Source organism: Paramisgurnus dabryanus, chromosome 15 (genome assembly GCF_030506205.2).
Source record: "Paramisgurnus dabryanus chromosome 15, PD_genome_1.1, whole genome shotgun sequence".
Classification (NCBI taxonomy): Eukaryota; Metazoa; Chordata; class Actinopteri; order Cypriniformes; family Cobitidae; genus Paramisgurnus; species Paramisgurnus dabryanus.
This window is the reverse complement of record NC_133351.1, coordinates 37,562,146-37,582,966: the sequence shown is the minus strand read 5'-3', so window position 1 is coordinate 37,582,966 and position 20,821 is coordinate 37,562,146. Positions and strand designations below refer to the sequence as shown.

The window sequence follows — 20,821 nt, the reverse complement described above, 5'->3', positions numbered from 1 at the left end:
AAAGGGACACTTCACCCATTTGCATTAAGCTTTGTATAGTTAGAACCCCAGTCATGTTTTTGAATGGTCATGCATCATTTCCCGAGTTGCCGCTGAGACAGGAGAAATACAGAGTTCAGTGTTGCACTTCCTTCTTTCAATGATGTAAAAAGCATCATTTTGCATCATTGAAAGAAGGAAGTCCAGTATCTTTGTTGAGGGGGTGAGACTACAAACATCCCTTTTCTCTGTCAAATAGGCACTAAATTCTAAATGCACATTACATTTTGACTACAAATATGACACACTTTCAATAAAGATTAATGTTTCTATGGGTGAAATGCTCCTTTAAATAATGCAAACGTAGGACTATCTCTAATTTCTATTGGCATACTGTTCCAATCCGTGCAGCCTTTAATAGAGAGGACGTTTTGTGCAAATGTGGACTTTCTAAACGGTACTTCACAGTCCCCTCGAGTAATTGACCTCGTGTTAGTCTTACTAATTCTCTTTTTTATGAAATCCCCCAGTGGTGGTGGGGCCATTCCATTCATTGACCTATAAATAAGACAGCTGCGTTTAAAAACTTTAAGATTTTCAAAACTTAAAAATGTATACTTTTCTAAAATTGAGCAATGGTGAAATATCTGTGGTTTCCTATCTAATACCTTAATTGCTTTTTTATAAAGTTGATCTATGGGTTTTAATGCAGTGACACTGGCAAATGACCAGACTGTGAAGCAGTACTCAATATGAGAAAAAATCATACAATGGAGATAGGAATTTGCGGCCTCTGTTGTAATAAAAGACCTAATTTGTTTATAGTTTTGCACGTTAAATTGAATAACTTTAGTTACCTTTTTTATGTGCTTTGTGAAAGTAAGGTTCGCACATTGACTCAAGCACTTAAACCAGCTGTTGCACTCGCAATTGCACGCAAATTCATACGCAATTTAATGCAGCGTACGCAAGCGCTGCATCTAATTCAAAAGTGAAAGTAAAATGCGCACGTCTGTATGTGCATTTATAAGCTCCTCCCACCCGGTGAAACCAGTATCACCGGGTTTGTCACGTGCTGATTAACCGGTGGGAAAATTCTGTCACAGCAACAACCCTAATAGGTGGCCATAAATCTGAGTGTACATCCATGAAATGCGGAGTCCCGCAAGGCTCAATTCTTGCGCCACTCCTGTTCAACCTGTATATGCTCCCATTAAGCCAAATAATGAGAGAGAACCAAATTACCCATCACAGTTATGCAGACGACACTCAGAACTACTTGGCTCTATCCCCTAACAACTACAGCCCCATTGACTCCCTGTGCAAATGCATTGATGAAGTTAACAGTTGGATGTGCCAAAACTTTTTTTAGTTAAACAAAGAGTGAAGTTCTCAAGGTGAATGCATACCTTGACGCTAGTAGTCAAACAACTAAAAATCAAGTCAGGAATCTTGGTGTGATTCTGGAGTCTGACCTTAGTTTCAGTAGTCATATCAAAGCAATAACTAAATCAGCATATTATCACCCCAAAAATATCACAAGAATTAGATGCTTTGTTTCCAGACAAGACTTAGAGAAACTTGTGCATGCTTTCATCACCAGCAGGGTGGATTATTGTAATGGCCTCCTCACTGACCTTCCCAAAAAGACAATTAAACAGCTCCAGCTCATTCAGAACGCTGCTGCCAGGATTCTGAGCAGAACCAGAAAATATGAACATATCACACCAGTCCTCAAGTTTCTACACTGGCTACCAGTTACATTTAGGATTGATTTTAAAGTATTATTAATGGTATAAAATCACTCAATGGACTAGGACCTCAATACATTGCTGATATGCTCATTGAATATAAACCCAACAGATCACTCAGATCATTAGGATCACATCAGCTAAAAAAATCTAGGGTTCACTCAAAGCAAGGAGAGTCAGCTTTTAGCTATTATGCCAGTCGCAGCTGGAACCAGCTTCCAGAGGAGATCAGATGTGCCCCAACAGTAGTCACATTCAAATCCAGAACAATTTCTTAACAAGGTTTTTAAGTGCAAATTTACAGAGCATTGGTAAATACAGAACACAGCAGTGTCTTAAAGCAACACTAAAGACTTATTGCTCTTTGCTCCCCCTACAGGTTAGAAGCGTAATTGTTCATTACCACTGTCGTAAATACTGCAGCATAGCTGGCTCTGATTGGATTGTAGGTCTGCCGTAAAGCAAGTTTTTGTAGTTTTCACTCGAACTACAGGACCACTACCCGACGGTTGGAAACTTCTTTAGTGCGGTTTTGGCCGATAGAGGGCTGCAAAGCGAATGTGAAAGTGCCATTCACCCTGTTTTGAGTGGATGAACCACTGAAACTTTTTTGGAAACGTTATTTTAAGGTAAAAAAAACTTTGGTGTTGCTTTAAAGAAATTAAAATTAGACAGTATTTATTAGGGGTGGAACGGTACACAGAAGTCACGGTTCGGTTCGTACCTCGGTTCAGACGTCACGGTTCGGTTCAATTTCGGTACAATGGGGGGAAAAGCAAAACAAAAATGCAGAAGGAAAATATTTTTTTAGTACTTAAGATAATCTTAAAAACATAGGTGTCCTTATTGGTGTTATTGTGAGATGTCATGAATATGAACTGAAATGCATTTAACATACTATTCTTTCATACAAAGATGGGTTTCAAATGTATTACAAGTTACCTAAATACATTTTTTACATTTAATTTTAGCACATTTATTTCATATTAATGTACCAAAGAACAAAACAAATGTAGGCTTGTGGGATGCATTAATATGTGCGTACGACTTCATGAGGCGCTGCAAGAAACGACAAGTTGATGACGTCAGAGTAATGCGAGAGCGATTTGAAATCAGCCTCCTCCGCAAGATTTCTCGCGGTACTCTGTCGCTGATGGCGCTGCGTAAAGTTGAGCACATTTAAAAAACTGAAAGCAGCTGAACTCAACAGAACTGCCCTGCGTATGCTTGCGCTTCGTCCATTAATTTTACATAGCAGGACAATTTATCTCCTACTTCTCAGCGTGAGAAATACAAGGTGTGAGCGTGTGAACTGACTGAAATGCGTGTATCTCATGGTAAATGCGTGAGACTTGCGAGCCCTGATTAGATGTACTTCCACTTACATACCCAACAAATGCTGAAAACGCCGACACACAGTCCACGTCTTTTCCACCACTCTCTTGCCTGTACTACTGTAACTGACTGGAAAACTTAAGTTTTCCCTAACTTGCGATCTTAAAGAGGCCGACGGATCCTCACCACCATTTGCCATACTCGCTGTCGCTGCCTGACAAAAAACTGCAGAGTGCCAGAGAATGTAGACGGGCTTTGATAAAGCGCATACATAGGCGGAGCTCGGCTGCATCGGCGCCAATCAGAGCTTCAGAGCTAAAGCGGGGCTACAGATTAGCTGTCCCTAAAGAACCTGCATATCTAACAGAAGTTCCGCATTACATTAATTATTTTGCACGCAAGTTTTTTTATTTTCATACCGTGTATTCTCCGTTTAAATTCGTGCACCGAACCGTGACCCCCGTACCGATTCGGTTCGAAACAAATACATGTTCCGTTCCACCACTAGTATTTATGCACCTGTAAATGTACAAAACGAATGCAATACAGAAGGCAATTCATATGTATTTATGGCATCTTTAATAGTATATTAGTAGATAAATTAACGTGTTTCTATAAAGTATGAAAACGAATAAATCATTATTTTGGCTAAATTAATTTGGATAGATCATTTTTTGTAACACAGATTTGTCATTCTTTCTGAACAAGCTTAAATGCTATCTATAACAACTAACATTATATCCTGTGTGTTCCTTGGTCGAAAATATGTAGAAATACATGCAAGTAAAAAAGTACAGAACAAAAACGTTTAGCTCACGCGGACCGAACGAAAAGCCGTTAATTAAAGGGGCAATAAGTAGGATTTTAAGTGTTTTATTTATCAAAATCAATGTCTTTATTCATAAATATGTCCTTGTTGGTGTCAAATGACCTCTGCCAGTGATCTGACTTTTCTTAGTAAACTTAGAATTTCTTCTCTTTACTTACATTGAACAGGTAAGTCCAAGGAGGCATCCCTATCGTTCCGCTGTATTGATAAACTATAATAGCAGAGAGGGACAAAAAGCACTTGCCTACCAACGCGTTTTCATTCAGAACACGTGAACCAGCTGCAACGGACAAGGAGATCAGCGATTACATAACTGCTACCGTAGTTGCAACATGCATTTAGAAAGGGGAGGAGCTAGTAAGCACTGTTCGTTTGAATGCAAAATACAATTCCACCACTAGATGGGGGTAGATCCTACTGATTGCCCCTTTAAGCGGACTCTCTGTAAAATAGACGACGTGCTGAAACAGTCGAGTCGGCAGATGATCATCAATGTTTATAATGTTTCACACAGATACTCCTGATGAAAAACTTTCATATCTAAATGTCCAGGTAAGAGTCAAGTGTTCAATCAGTTAATAATAAAGCCACCAGCGTTATTGGCTACAGCTTCCTCATTCACAGAGCGGACGCTGCATGTAGATATAAAAAGAAAAAAACTATAAATGTTTAAATGCTGGTAAGCAATCAGTTATATGGCGCTTTGTATTTGTGTTGATCAGTTAGATTAAGTCATTTTAATCTTTAAAACTGCATACATGCAGACGAAGCAACAGTTATTCTGTCATCTTAGTTTCACTTTCTTCACACATTCACTGTATGATTTAACAAAACTTGAATAGCATAGTATTACATTTTGAATTGAAATTTACGAAAAACAAGTTACTGTCTTTACTCTTTCAGTCTATTTGGCCTATATTATACATGCATGATATGAAAAAACAAGAATATAGGCATACCTATATATGAATTTAACGGGAAAAGCGTGGTTGTTGCGGTTACTTGTCATCCATGCGGTTAAGCTTCTCAGTAGCGTGGTAATACAGGATTGCGGTTAGCGCGACAGCCCTAGCTCACGTTGTATGAAGAAAACGTGGCTGACTTTGAGCATGCAGCTCGCACCATATAAAGAAACAGCACCTGACTTTAATTACAAGAGCATCATTTGTTCTGTATGAAGCAGACGTGTGTCTGTGCTGTTCAAAGGTGGTGTGCATGTGACATCACAGACCAAGTTATTGCAGCCCTTAACCTATGACCTTTTGCGCTACTAACGCAATACTCTACCAGTGAGCTATACAAGAGCAACTTAACTTTAAAGATTAGCACTTAACTTTACAGAACTTTAAAGAGCTCTGTACATGGTAATGACGTATTGTAAGCCTCAAACAACTCATTTTTATGTAGACCTCGTGCATGCAAAGGACCGCTGGAAAACAGGCCAGGCTAAACATAACACCAACTGTGATGTCACAGTCGAGATGTAAGCCCCCAACATTAAATTACACATTAAATTAAGAACAAAGTTGTTAAAATGTTTACTAATGTGAGCTACTGGCATGAGCCACAAAGCAATCAAAGCAGAGCTCAACATTTTTATACATGACCCTCCTAAATAGGGCAAAAATAGATAATTTTTTTTCAAAGGACAAATCCTAGGGTTGTAAATGAACATGTAAAAACTTTTCTGGATATTTATTGCACTTAATAAAGTTACATACCTTCTATGTAAATATCAAAGAACAATTAAACAGATTATTTCAGTGCATTCTTTGGCACCTTTAATTCTCCTGGATGAGTTCATGAGAAAAGTGATGTCCAATTTGTATGTGAATTGTTTGTTTGAGTTGGTTTATTTAAGTTAAATGAAGAATGTTGTTGATTAAAATCAGTCTACAATTTATTAATAGAACTTATTTGGCTACATGTTTATATAGTTTTACATTTCTGAACATTTAAAACATGCTGTTTGCCTGTGTTTTAAGTAGGGATGGGTACCGAAACCCGGTTCTAAACTTGCCCCGGGGCTAAATTATTAAAGACCGTAGTATCAGTAAGATCTGACGCTATCGGTTCTGCTTTTGGTCCTGGAGAAAAAGATAAAAATAAATGTTCTATGTATTCTTGAATAATAATGTTTTCGTGCACATTTTGTCTCACCAAACATTTCTAATTTGAGATAATATTAAGATGTTTGTCTGTGAGATCTGCGAGATCTCTCATGCGCGCCGCGGAGGCTGTCTGTCACACTCACACACACAACGACAAGCGCGGCGCATGCATAACAGCACGAAAACTCCCGCCTAATAACAAGACTGACAATGGCGGATAGAGCAAAACGTTCAAAAGTGCGGTTATACTTTAATTCAATTCAATTTCAATTCAATTTTATTTATATAGCGCTTTTCACAAAAGTCAATTGTTTCAAAGCAGCTTTACATAAATAGAAGCAGTGAAAAGCACAGAAAACGACAGATAGCACAACAAAATACATGATAGCATGAGCAGTTAAATTTGCTGCGGCTATGACTCAATATTATAATTGCACGTATTACTAAAGCAACGTATAGAAGAGGAAGCTAGGTAAAGCCCAAAAAGGTTGCCTCCCCGGGGTGAAAAACCCCCTAGGAGAAAAAAAAAAAAACCCTGGGCTTTTATCCGAGGAAAAATAAGTTCTAGGAGGGAAAAACCCTTGGGAGAACGGAAATGGAGATTTAGCGGAGATTAAGCGGTTCTGCCGGTGATCGTTGGTCAGGTATCAGCTGGGCGTAACGTTGAAGGACAGCCAGTAGATCAGAGGTGTGCCGACTTTCACATCTACCGGGACTGGGTCTGTTTGTCTCGTCCTCGGGTCGAGGACGAGACAGGGAGGGAAAAACAAAATCGTATTAGCGTAGCGGCCGTTCATATGTATTGAAGTGTCACACAGTGATGTGGTTTAACTCAGCTTAGTTCCAGACAGACTAAATATTGCGGCATAATTATGTTATCCACAGTTGAGGATTTAGCAAATTGGGGGCCCAATGCGAGGGTATATATGGTAAATAAGGGTCACCTTCCGATCTTTAAGAGAAAATGAAACCTGACGACCCGTTTGACTAAGGCCTAAAGCCCCACTGTCGTCGTTAATGCAGGTTCAGTGGCAAACGGGTCTATATTGTATACCATTTACAGGACCAGGAGAAAACGCCAAAAACATCGCAACCCGACCATACGTGTTAACCCGTTTGACTAAGGCCGGAAGCCCCACTGTCGTCGTTAATGCAGGTTCAGTGGCAAACGGGTCTGTATGGCATACTATTCATAAGACTTACGATAGCGCCAAAATCGCAACCCGACCATACGTGCCAACCCGTTTGACTAAGGCTGGAGGCCCCACTGTCGTCGTTAATGCAGGTTCAGTGGCAAACGGGTCTGTATGGCATACTATTCACAAGACACACGAAAGCGCGAAAAACGCAACCCGACCATACATACCAACCCGTTTGACTAAGGCTGGAGGCCCCACTGTCGTTGTTAATGCAGGTTCAGTGGCAAACGGGTATGTATGGCATACTATTCACAAGACACACGAAAGCGCGAAAAACGCAACCCGACCATACATACCAACCCGTTTGACTAAGGCTGGAGGCCCCACTGTCGTTGTTAATGCAGGTTCAGTGGCAAACGGGTCTGTATGGCATACTATTCACAAGACACACGAAAGCGCGAAAAACGCAACCCGACCATACATACCAACCCGTTTGACTAAGGCTGGAGGCCCCACTGTCGTCGTTAATGCAGGGTCAGTGGCAAACGGGTCTGTATGGCATACTATTCATAAGACTTACGATAGCGCCAAAATCGCAACCCGACCATACGTGCCAACCCGTTTGACTAAGGCTGGAGGCCCCACTGTCGTCGTTAATGCAGGTTCAGTGGCAAACGGGTATGTATGGCATACTATTCACAAGACACACGAAAGCGCGAAAAACGCAACCCGACCATACATACCAACCCGTTTGACTAAGGCTGGAGGCCCCACTGTCGTCGTTAATGCAGGTTCAGTGGCAAACGGGTCTGTATGGCATACTATTCACAAGACACACGAAAGCACCAAAATCGCAACCCGACCATACGTGCCAAACCGTTTGACTAAGGCCGGAAGCCCCACTGTCGTCGTTAATGCAGGTTCAGTGGCAATCGGTGGCAAACTATTTAATGCAATTCATTTTAAGTGTTCATGCAGAAAAGGTTTTTATTTATTTATTTGGTTGGTCTGTGTTATGACCGTGAGTGCTTTGTTCCGTGCAAATAACTATTGCGAGTTAAGAACCTTTACTAGACAAATTATGCGAATGCTTTGTTGAAGAGAAAAGTTTTAAGTCTAGATTTAAAATGATCGACTGTGTCTGATTCTCGGACATCGGTTGGTAAATCATTCCAGAGCTTAGGGGCTAAGTAGGAAAAGGATCTTCCACTTTTAGACACTTTTGATAGTCTAGGGATAATCAATAGGCCAGAATTTTGCGACCGTAGTGTGCGTGATGGATTGTATTCTGATAGTAATTCTCTAAGATATGAGGGTGCTAAGCCATTTAAAGCTTTGTAGGTGATTACTAGAGTTGATGCAGACAACGCTCGTTGTCATACAGGTAAGTGCAACAAGATGTTTGCATGTAAGGGCGGAAACACAAGCAATCTGTCAAAGCATCTTTTAAAAGTGCATTACGTGCAGACAGAAACTGTGTCCCAATTCAAGGGCTGCGACCTTCTAAGCATACGACCTTAAAAGGTGAGCACTCGGTCTGTCAAGGTGGCAGCCTGAGAAGTCCGCGAAGAGAACTGAAATGAGACGGTCTAATCCTCGGAGGACCCATAATTTGCGTCACCTGCTGCACGCGCCCACCGCGCCTGTCAGGCATGTACTGTATGCTAACATCATGTTGAATCAACGTTGTTCACGTCATTTAAAATAAATGTACAATATCCCTAATTGGTTACCTTACGTTGAAATTCTGTTGACTTCTTTTGGGAGAAATGACGTTATGCATTCAACATATTTTCTACTTGTTTTAAAATCCCAAATAAAGAAAATCCGTATGTAAACATTTATTTGGCTAAATGCACAGCACTTCAAGTTAGTTTACAAAATAGCCTACAGATAAATATCCTATTTAAAGTATTTTTTCTGCAGCTTTCACGCTGGTGCATTAACAAATATATGTATATTATTTAGAAATGATATCCAAAAATGTATTTGTAATAATGAAATGCAGACACATAATTAACTTAATCATGTGAACATAGGTTCATGATCAAATGTTAACATTGGCCAAAGTACCGATAAGAATACCGTTAAAGTACCGGACCGTTAAGCAGTATCAGTAAGAGTAGTAATACCGTTAAAATCTTAACGATACCCATCCCTAGTTTTAAGTTGATGTCTCTTCTGTTTTTTTATAGGTCTATAATGTTGGATAGTCTGATGATTCTGTTGCTGGGGCTTGTGTTGTCTTCACCAGTTGCCTGTATAGAAGGTAAGAGTTGTGTACAGCCTTGTACAGTCATGTAAACTTATTTGCATCTCATGTCATGTCGAAATACAGTTTATATTTAATTTTTGTGTAATATTAAACTCTACCTGTGTATAATGTAAAAATATGTCATGTTAAATACGTAAATCCATCAGTGCTTGAGCTCTCTATCCCTACTGGGTGCACAAAGGGCTCATGGGAGGTGTAGTTTTCCAGTGTGGCATTGCGCATTGTTTCTCATTTTACGTGACTTTTAAGAAAACTACCCTCCAAAGTGGCTAGTGGGATTGGCTGTGTTAATGTCAAGCCCTGCCTTGAAATGTTGCAACTGGCCAATCAGAATCAAGCATTTTAGAGTACCGTGTAATAAAGCTGTTGAAAACAGTCATGATTCTCTTAAAATTACTATGTTTTTTAAATGATAAATATTAGAAAAAATATTTGTGAAATGAGTAATGTATTTCGTAACATGTTAAATAATTTTGAATGTGACTTCTACATCTTTTACAGTAAGTAATGCCAGACTAGCATCTGTTAAATGATATTTCTGTGTAACAGAATGATTAATCAATGTCATATGTTGATTTTTGTCGTTTCTTCAGACATGGCTGTAATCTCCGTTCCACATGTGTACAAGTGTGTGTGTGAGGGTGAGGGCTGTGTGAATGGGACATTGTGTTGGGGTGAGCAGTGTTTTGCGTCTCTGAAGGTGAGAGAGGGCACTCTGCATTCTCAGAAGGGCTGTTTCGATAAGACCCCCTGTGACACACCTACAACATCTGACAATGTAATCAGCTGCTGTACAGGACACCTGTGTAATGCCAACATTACTGTAGAGGCACTTTCTAAAGGTGAGACTTCAGAACCAACCCTATCTTTGAGAAAAACCTTAGGGATCCACTAATCATGATTTGATTGCCTATTTTTAACATGCAAATGGTCTGGTTTTGATACCAATGTCCTATTTTTTCCTATTAATTTCCTATTATATATTCAGGTACCCATTGAGTTCCATCGTATTTGTTTTTCCTACTATGAAAGTCAATGGTTACAATCAGCTTTGTGCTTACATTTATGTATTTTTTGTTCATTAGAAAAAAGAAATTCATACAGGTTTAGAACAACATGAGGATGATGAATTTCATTTTTGGGTGAATTATCTCTTTAAACAATGTATAGCTTAGAGACAAGAACTGCATCTTGAGCACGATGATCAAAGCAAGCTGCTACATACATGTACTTGACATCACTAGTTGTTTTGGATTAAGATATAATTTCAATATTCATTAGTAAAAACAACTTTGTGAAATTAGGCTACATACACAGCAGCTGAAAAAACACCAGACAGACTTAATGAGAGCGAAGATTCCCTCTCCCTAAAAAAGGTTGAGTAATTCATATATGCTAATAAAATTGCTGAAGTAACACACGTTTGTTATTTTTTTGTCTAGATGAGGAGGCCCCTACAGAGCATGAGTGTGTGTGTGAGGGTCGGTCATGTGTCACAGGGGATCGCTGTATGGGACAGCAGTGTTTCTCCTCACTAACTCTAAGTGATGGGACACCCGTGTCTCAGAAGGGCTGTTTCAAAGTGTATGAGCAGGGAAGAATGACCTGCAAAACTCCTCCATCTCCTGATCAGATTGTAGAGTGCTGTCAGGCTCATCTGTGCAACGTGAACCTCACTGTGACACTTCCTGTACGAGGTAACCATGACATACAACACACACTGCTGCTTACGTTAAAAAAGACGCAGTTTCCAGTATTTTGGCAGGGAATGCATTAGTTAATGCATAAAAATACACTAATCAACATTTTGAAGTGGTTTAAAACCTTTCATAAAAGTTGTCTTAAAACCAACAAACATTCTTGTCTTAGGACAATGGGGTCAAGAAAAAGTAAGTTGCTGAAAGTTTGGTGTGTTCTTTAAAGGTGCCGTAGAATGTAAAACTGTAGTTACCCAGGCATATATGAATAATTATATGAATAATAAAAGCTCTGTACATGGTAATAAGATATTGTTAAACACAATTGTTTCCTCCTCCTCGTGTAAACCTCGCTCATGCAAAAGACGGCTGAAAAACAGGCCAATCTCAACATTACTCTGATTGTGACATTACTGTCGAGATGTATGCCCCAATATTAATTTTCACATTAAATTAAGTACAATGTTGTTACAATGCTAAAATCAAAGTTGTGACTGTTGAGTTAGCGCTATATGCTAGTTAATGCTAGCGTTTAGGCTGAAGTTCTTCTATTGACGTTACAGTTAGGTTTTGCAGGTCCATCCTGAGAAAAAACCCCACAAACCTACCACTCAGAAACGTCCATTAACAATCTCCAAACAATTGATTATTCCTCAAGATCTGTATCTTCATCTGATACAGGCTCAAACATAAGATCTGTTTACACACATAGAGCTACTGAACTGAACTGCTCTGTGAAACAGCCAATCAGAGCAGAGCTCAACATTATTATTCATAACCCTTTCAAATAAGGTAATAATAGACCATTTTATTCTAAAGGCAAATCCTAGGGTTGTAAATGGACATGCAAAACCTTCTCTGGTAAATTTTCCACTTAATAAAGCCACAGACCTTCTATGTAGATATTTTAGAGAACAATTTAACAGAGTATTACAATGCATTCTTTGGCACCCATAACAAATCTTAACAGAACTACCGTCTAACAGAGAACTGGTCCTAACGTAAATAACAAAAAAGTAAAGTGTTTTATTATACATCTCTCTGTAATTTACCATAGTTTTTCTCTCTTTAAGTGGTGGAGGGCCCAAAGTACAGTCTGACAACTCTGGTGATTGTTATAGTGGCTCCAGTCATTGTTCTTATATTCCTATCTGCTGTGGCCATCCTGGTCTTTCGACGTATTCACCATCAGCAGATGGAGCGTCTTGCAGTACGGGATGCAGAGTATGGCACCATTGATGGTCTGATTGCATCTAATGTGGGAGAGAACACACTTGCGGTAAGACAAACTAACAAACACCACTGTCTGTCTTTAGGTAAAGCACATTAGGTCACAGAAGCTTTTGCAGGAAGATACAAAAGTGCTCAGTGCTAAGTATTTTTTTATCTGGCACGGTTGGTCCAGGGGCTTAAAATTTTTCTGGCCCTGCAAAATTATCAAAAAGCGCTCAAATCAAATATGCCTGATTATGCTTTTTATATTTATATAAATTTAAAATATGTTTTAACACAATTAAACCACTTGCAATAAAATAAGAGCAGTAGCAAACTTGCTTTTAAAATAAATAATAACAATTAAATACAGAATAAAAACTGAACAAACATACAAATGAAACATTGTTTTGATTGATTTAACAGTTAGCCTTGAACAGGTACAGGAATTGAATTGAAAGCATTCAAATGTAAACTTATACTGGATAGTGCAAAGTTTATTTGAGGTGCTGCCTCTTTAAGAACTTAAGCATGTGGATCCAATATACTGAACACATGCATGTTATTTCTGAGCTGTTAGCATATAGTGAGGATAATTGTGTAAATATGTACACTCAAGTGCATAAAAAACATGAATTCAGTTTTTGCATGTAGTCTAAACCACTTGCCCGTATCTTAAAATGCGCCTTTCGGGGCAAGTGTGTTGGTGTGTGTACATGCAAATCTTCTCAAATAGCGCATTGACATCTGTTTCGCATCTCTTTTCATTAAATATTTAAATAGGCATGGCCTCAAATGATGACACGTGCAAACGATAAACTCTCGTGAATGTGCGGCAATGGCCCGATCGGGACAGTGACAGTTCTGTCAACTGGTCCAAGTATCGTTCACGCGGCCCCAGGCCATCGGGCTGTCCTTATTGTTGAGCCCTGTACCATTTCATTTGTTTAAACAACAGAGAGAACAGAACACATAAAGATCGAGTAAGTAAAACAACAAAACAGATTACTTAAAATGATCGGGCTCAACTTAGGAACTACAGTAAGTCAAGATATGTGGTTAGACTTTAAATAAAGTAAGGACATTTACCGTTAATTGGGGTGTGATCAGTGGAGGCCTATAGGGCTGTCAAATTTTAATTCGAATTTCGAATATTCGTCGAATGTAAAAAAAATATGCATATTCGAACGTAAAACTTTGCATTCGAATTTTACATGTGTCAGGAAGCTCACGCAACGTGATGATGACGTAACTGACGCGGATTGTTATACAGAACGTTAGCGGCTCAGCCAACTATGCGGAGCAAGCCAGCGTTATTCATTTGAAAAATAGCAAGAAAAGACAGTGGGAATTACGAGTCGGACAGAATACATATTAAAAGGGCTGTGTGATGCTTCTTTGGTTTTTGGAGCATCAACTGGAATTCAACCGCAAAGTGAAACTAACTGAGATGAATTATTGTCGTCTGCTTCTAAATGCAGTTTTAAAGTTTAAAATAACTGATCAACACGAAAGTGCCATAATACAGCTGCTTGTTTAGCAACATTAAAACCATATGTGCATCTACAGAGTCCACACCGCATATGAGAGAGTTGCAATGTAACGCCGCGGTGGCTTTATTTTAACTGACTGGAAACTTGACTTTCACCTGGACATTTGATAGGCAAGTTTTTCATCAACATTATCTGCGTGAAATATAAACATGATGATCATCTGCCAACTCGACTGTTTCAGCTCGTCCTCTATTAATTACGGAGAGTCTGCTTTATTAACGGCTTCGCTCTGCGCGTAAGTTAAACATTTCTGTTCTGTACTTTATTACTCGCATATATTTCTACATATTTTCAACCAAGGAACACACAAAATATAATGTAAGTTGTTATGAAAAGCGTTTAAGCTTGACAAAATTTAAATGACTAATGATCTTTCCCACTTATTTTGGCTTAAATAAAGATTGATTCGTTTTCATACTTTATTAGAAACACGTTAATTTATCTACTTATATAAAATGCCCTATATTAATATGCATTGTCTATGTATGGCATTCTTTTTGTACATTTACAGGTGCACAGCTATACTGGTTAATTTTGATTTCATTAGTAGTGTTTATAACATTCGTTTTAACAAAAAATATGCTGTGCATGATTTGTTTTTATTGGGGCTTTGTGCTGCGCCCTCTTGTGGGCTTTTAGGAGTATTTTCTCCAAGATAAAGTAGGTCTTTACAATTCGAATAAAATTCGAATTTTATTATTTTTCAAGGACGAATTTCGAATGTACTTGTTCAGCCATTTTGACAGCCCTAGAGGCCTATACATTTATACTCAAGCATGTCTCCAGTCGACGCAAAGAGTCGGGCAACCTCTTGCCCCTTTCCTTTTCTGGACACTCAACTGATAAGCTTTTAGGTGTCCTAGACACTCTCACCTAATGAAAAGTTTTGGAACACCCTTATCTGATAGAAAGCTCCTAAGTGTTTTCTCTAACTTGGCTGCGCATCAAAAAAACAGACAATGCCTTTGAATATCCTGTAATCACGGCCAGCCAGGAGGACCTCATCCCAAGCAAAGAGAATCCTACCGTATCAAACAAAAGTATTTATATAGTATAGATATATGCATAAACATAGCAAGACATCATTTCTTAAAGTCCTCCTGCGGTGAAGATCAGGGGCTGGATTCACAAAACATTCTTAAAAGAAAAATCTTCTTCACTGCCATTTTTATCTTAAATTCAAGCTTAAGAAAAAAGTTAATAATATTTTGTATTCTCAAAAAAGCTTCATAAGAAAGTTCTTATTTTTTTCCTTAAGTATGTTCTTAAGAAAACAATTAAGAAGAATTCCAATTCTCGAAAAATAAACTGTCTTAAATAACATCTTAAAGTTAGGATAACCTTACAGTAGTCTTGAATCTCAAAATGTAAGATGTTTTATAAGTTAATATGATTGTTTTAAATGTGACATGTTGTATTTTGTAGTCTGAAATAGCAATTTAATCAGTTTACTTCACATAGATTAGTTTAAAGAGGAATTCCACACTCATATAATGAAGTTAAATGGCTTACTCAGTAATATGTCATGAAACACAAATAAGTATTAGTGATAATATTAGCAAACATTTAACTTCCTCCGTAAAAGCCTACATTCATTGTGAAATTACTTAACAGCTAAAAGTCGCTCTAAGCGGGAGGCGAACCGGTAATCGCTCCGTCATGTGAGTCGAGGGCTCCAAAACCGCGGACACGCTTCACCCTCCGCGTCCGTCTTTTGACGCGTGAGCGCGTTTCGCGGGAGTGAAGCACGCACACCCAGAGCGCTTGATCTATTGGGACATTATGAAATTATATTTACGCACCGCATCGCCTTAATAGTAGCTGCCTCTGTTACAACAGCGAATAACATCCTGTAGTAGTCTTAATGCATCACTCGTTTGTATCGCGTTAATGATCGCAAGGTAGTCAAAAGATTAATGGATAAGTGTATTGTTACCTCATTAGCAGAATATCTTAATTCATATAAAAGCTTGTCATTTTAGTCTTAAGACACAAATTTAAGATATTCTTAAGAAAAAAATTGAGAAGAACTTAAGAAATGTTTGAGAATTGCACTTAGGAACATTCTTACGCACTTCTTCTTATAATTTATCTTAAAGGGCGATTTGCAGGTAAAATTTTTCAACGAATTTGTGCAATTTGCTTGTTGATAATAAACATTTAAACTGTTATCCATTGTATTTTATGTTGTTGGGTATCACAAAACCCGAAAAAGTATGAAAAAGTACAGCGGTTTGCAATGATTCTCCTTTCCCCCACAACGCACTGTATGACGTCACGCTGGGGAGAGAATTTCCCAAAGCCGCATTGAGAGCATTGAGAATGACTATAGAAAGACGAGTAAAGTACAGTTCTGATAGCGCAGATTACAGACAGACAGACAGACAGACAGACAGACAGACAGACAGACAGACAGATGGATAGGCTAGAGAGATAGGCAGACAGACAGCCAGATAGCATAACGTTAGCATATCTTCGTGTAGAAAGTAAACAAACAATTAACATACTCGTGCATGCTGGCTTGAGGGGGATGATCCTGCCTGAAATGGGTGTAACTTTATGCGATCTTCAGCACAAACGGTTTTGGCAGCATGTCTCTAATCCTGGAAGCTGAGTGAGGCACGTCACATCTGTTCGCGGGGACCAGCGACCCAAACGCACTCACTTTCTTACAACCAGTAGCGGAATGGCAATCGAGAGAGTCGGGACTTTTCCGGTGGGTCGATCTGATAATAGTTATACATTTCGAGTTAACACAGTCTGGCGGCGTGATATGCGTCCGGTTCCCGCAGCCCGCTGGTCAAACTGCTCAACCTCTCTGCTAAACAAAGTATATGAAAGTCCTCAACCTGTTCGGCAGGTCCAAACATGTACAGGATTTATAAAAATACGGTGATCAATGAGCGGTTCCTCCTCAAATGGCATAGTCTGTCGTGATGTAAAAAGCCGCCGAACGCCTGTTTATTACAGTATGTATGCGGTCGGATCCGAGTGTGCTGCAGCTGCTGACTGCTGCGTATAAAATGATCGTGTGATTCGTTATCGCATAAACAATATAACAAAGCATTCTTTTATTTCACAAAACAATATATTTGAGATATTATTTGATAGACTAGTAAGTGTGGATTAAGGATGTTTAAAAATCTCTAGCCTGGTGGTCAGGACATGAATGGATCAAATCAGCAGATTTGCGAAGTTTTATTTATTTCCACAGATATCATAAATAATAATTATCATGGTAACTTTGCAGTATAACACATTATATATTTACTACGATGTATATATGATTTCCAAATTGTATACGTAAGTATTAAACAGCAATAAATGTCTCATCTATCTCTATGGCTCTGGCTGAGGCTTCCTTCACTTCTCCCCAACGTGACGTCACCGCAGAATTGCGTAAAAAAACCGTTAATACCAAAAACGTAAAAAAAGTGGTCTTTAAGACCATTTTTGAGACATTTTAAAAATTATACACATATCTTGAGTGATTTATGTACCCATTAATCGACAGTGGTGGTTAACCTGCAAGACGCACTTTAAGAACTTTCTTATTTTTTGTCTTAAGAATGTTTTCGTGAATCCGGCCCCTGGTTTTTATTGTTGTTTATATGTCTATGTGGTGATTTTTATATGCTTTATGACAAACCATGCAAAAATTCATCATTCAACACAAAATTGCTGAGTATGTTCTGCATAAAATTAGAGTTTTCCTTTCGTCATGTTTTACCCAAGTAAATGTCTGCTTCCAGAATCCAAGATGTACAAATATTAAGTTATTAATTATAAAAATTCATTATAATTAGAGGGCACCATCGTCTTAACGTCTCTTTGCCTAACCAGCTGACATAACACACAATACATGAAACGGCGTCCACAAGAGCAATAAAGTAGGAGAAACCTCATGACATTGCTGAGAAATTAACGTTCACGACTCTTAAAATATGTCTCGATGGTAACATTGCATAAGAATACATAAAGACAAACGACCCCAGGCAGAAAATATATTTTAGTGACTAAAGGCTAAGCACTGGCCCGTTATGTCATAAACATATGAAATCACAATTGACTCATAAACTGCAGCCATGTTTTAGTTTCAGAACTCCAGGGTCTCCAGCTGCAGTGTAAATGAATGTAGATGAAGTCTTATGTAAATGAACAGCTGTTTCAGAGGTGGGGACAAGTCACACATGGTCAAGTCCAAGCAAGTCTCAAGTCTTAAACCATTAAGTCTCAAGTCACAGTTCAGATAAATCAAGCAAGTCAAGGGTTCACCCTAAGCAAATCAAATTGATTCCTGATACTTTTCAAGTCAAGTTACAGTACTAAAATAAAAAGGGACAATTTTTTTTCGATATGTCTAAAATTAGAAATTGAATCAAATGAATAATAACACTGTCTTTATTGTATGAATTGAATATAATAATTTTTTTTGTGCTACAGAATTGATTTTCTCTTTTTGTCTTGGGTTGTTTGATTAACATTAATGACACAGACTTGAGGAGGTAAATTATGGTTACTGTCTCTTTAAAGCTCCCGTTCTTTCTGTGTTTTTGAAGCTTTGATTGTGTTTATAGTGGGCAATATAACATGTGTCCATGTTTCACGTGTAAAAAACCGCGGTATTTTTCACACAATTTACTTATCTGTAAAGCGCTGTTATAACTGTCCTCAAAACAGGCTGATGTCGTCCTTGTTCTATGAAGTCCCTCCTTCAGAAATACGTATCGAGTTCTGATTGTATAGTTTGTTTAGTGTGTTGTGATTCGATAGCAGTTTAGCTTAGCAGAGCCGTTTGAGCCAAAGCTGGTGGCTGATGTATTCCTGTGGGCGGAGTTTAGTAAAAAAAAAAACCGTTTTACTGACGTCATTAAAGCAGGAAATAGAGGACTGTAGTCCAAACCGGCCGTTCATTGTAGGCTTTAAAAGAGGAATTCTGTTAAAGAAAATAAATCGCCTGGCATTGAACTTTGAGTTTTATCATTTTACAAGTATTATTTATGCTATTATAACAACATTACACACTAACTAGGGTTTAAACAATGGGATCAGGAAGAACGTAAGAGAAGCACAGACTGGTTTCTGCCTCTAATCTATACACAAACTTAAGACATAAACAAATGTTTTTATTAGAAAAAGAATACTGTGGAGATCATTTTGTTTGTGTGTGTCCTAGGGCTGGGCGATTCGTCCCCATAAAAAAATCTGAGATTTTTTTATAAAAAACTCGATTTACGATTCGAATCGATTTTTTTTCCCCGACCCCATTTAAAACAAAATAATTGCAAACTGTATATATTTTTAAAATATATATTTATTATATTTAATTAAAATGCATCAACAAAAAATTGGGAAGGAATGAAGATTGGCGAATGCAAAATGTATGTCAGTGTTTCCCACAGATCTGAAATTTACTTGTGGTGGTAGCTGGTGAAAAGGGCAATCATTATAATCCACCGACAAAAAATGGTCTACTATACATGTGACACAGAACTAATAATGTGTGACACAACACAATACTTTGAATTATTGAACATTAATATTAATTTCACATTATAGTTCATTAATCTAACCACCCCAAACTTTCTTTGTCATGAACAAAGCTGACACTGTTTGTCAAAGCACCACGAAAACACTTTCTGTTTTTGCACTGGTATATGAAGCAATTTGACGACCCCTTTTATTAAACCCAATATATACAATACTATGTACAGTATATTAAAAGACAGTGCAGGTCTATAGATTATAAATGTGACTGATGTTATAATGGTAATAATTTCTAGAGATAGGCACTTTTACTGCTTCTGCTTTCTATTTCTCTTTTGCCGATTAAAAAAGCTTAATCCACTCATTATTTCAGATTTAAAAGTTTACTTGCTGTCCTGATGACAGACTTTACATTACAGCTTAGCGGTTTTTTATATCCTGAGTCAGCTTTAGCTTTGCTCGTTCAGTGCAATGGGCTTGACATTAGCACTGCTTTTTGCTACAATCTCTGTGCAAACTTTTTAGATTTTAGAAAAGATATGGTCTATTATGAACCTATTATTATGTCAACATAGGTAACCATAAATCTGAGTGGACATCCATGACATGTGGAGTCCCACAGGGTTCAATTCTTGCACCGCTTCTGTTTAATTTGTATATGCTCCCACTTGGTCAAATAATGAAAAAGAACCAAATTGCTTACCACAGCTATGCAGATGACACCCAGATATACTTAGCCCTGTCACCCATTGACTACAGCCCCATTGACTCTCTATGTAAATGCATTGATGAAATTAACTGTTGGATGCGTCAAAACTTCCTCCAGTTAAACAAAGACAAAACCGAAGTCATTGTATTTGGAAATAAAGATGAAACTCTCAAAGTTAACACATACCTTGACTCTAGGGGTCTAAAGACACAAAATAAAGTCAGAAATCTTGGTGTAATTTTAGAGTCTGACCTTAATTTCAGTAGTCACGTGAAAGCGATAAGCAAATCAGCTTACTACCATCTCAGAAATATTGCCAGAATTAGATGTTTTGTCTCAAGACAGGACTTAGAGAAACTTGTTCATGCTTTCATCACAAGCAGGGTGGATTACTGCAATGGACTCCTTACAGGGATCCCTAAAAAGACCATTAGACAGCTGCAGCTCATACAGAACGCTGCTGCCAGAATTCTGACCAGAACCAAAAAATCTGAGCACATCACTCCAGTCCTCAGGTCCTTACACTGGCTTCCTGTTACATTTAGAATAGACTTTAAAGTATTGCTACTCGTTTATAAATCACTTCATGGTTTAGGACCCAAATACATGACAGATATGCTAACTGAATATAAACCTAAAAGATTACTCAGATCATTAGGATCAGGTCAGTTAGAAATACCAAGGGTTCACTCAAAACAAGGTGCGTCAGCATTTAGCTTTTATGCCACCTCTAGCTGGAATCAG

At 38.2% G+C, this 20,821-nt stretch overlaps 1 protein-coding gene across 1 annotated transcript in view; it reads left to right on the top strand.

Moving 5' to 3' along the window:
* The window catches only part of LOC135758574 (activin receptor type-1-like), a 43,668-nt gene that overhangs the window by 8,525 nt on the left and 14,322 nt on the right, over positions 1 to 20,821 (top strand). The window contains exons 2-5 of the mRNA XM_065273107.2: positions 9,340 to 9,413; positions 10,013 to 10,261; positions 10,862 to 11,116; positions 12,190 to 12,395. Coding sequence (XP_065129179.1) covers positions 9,347 to 9,413; positions 10,013 to 10,261; positions 10,862 to 11,116; positions 12,190 to 12,395 — 777 coding nt within the window. The 5' untranslated portion in view covers positions 9,340 to 9,346. The remainder of the gene's footprint in view (positions 1 to 9,339; positions 9,414 to 10,012; positions 10,262 to 10,861; positions 11,117 to 12,189; positions 12,396 to 20,821) is intronic.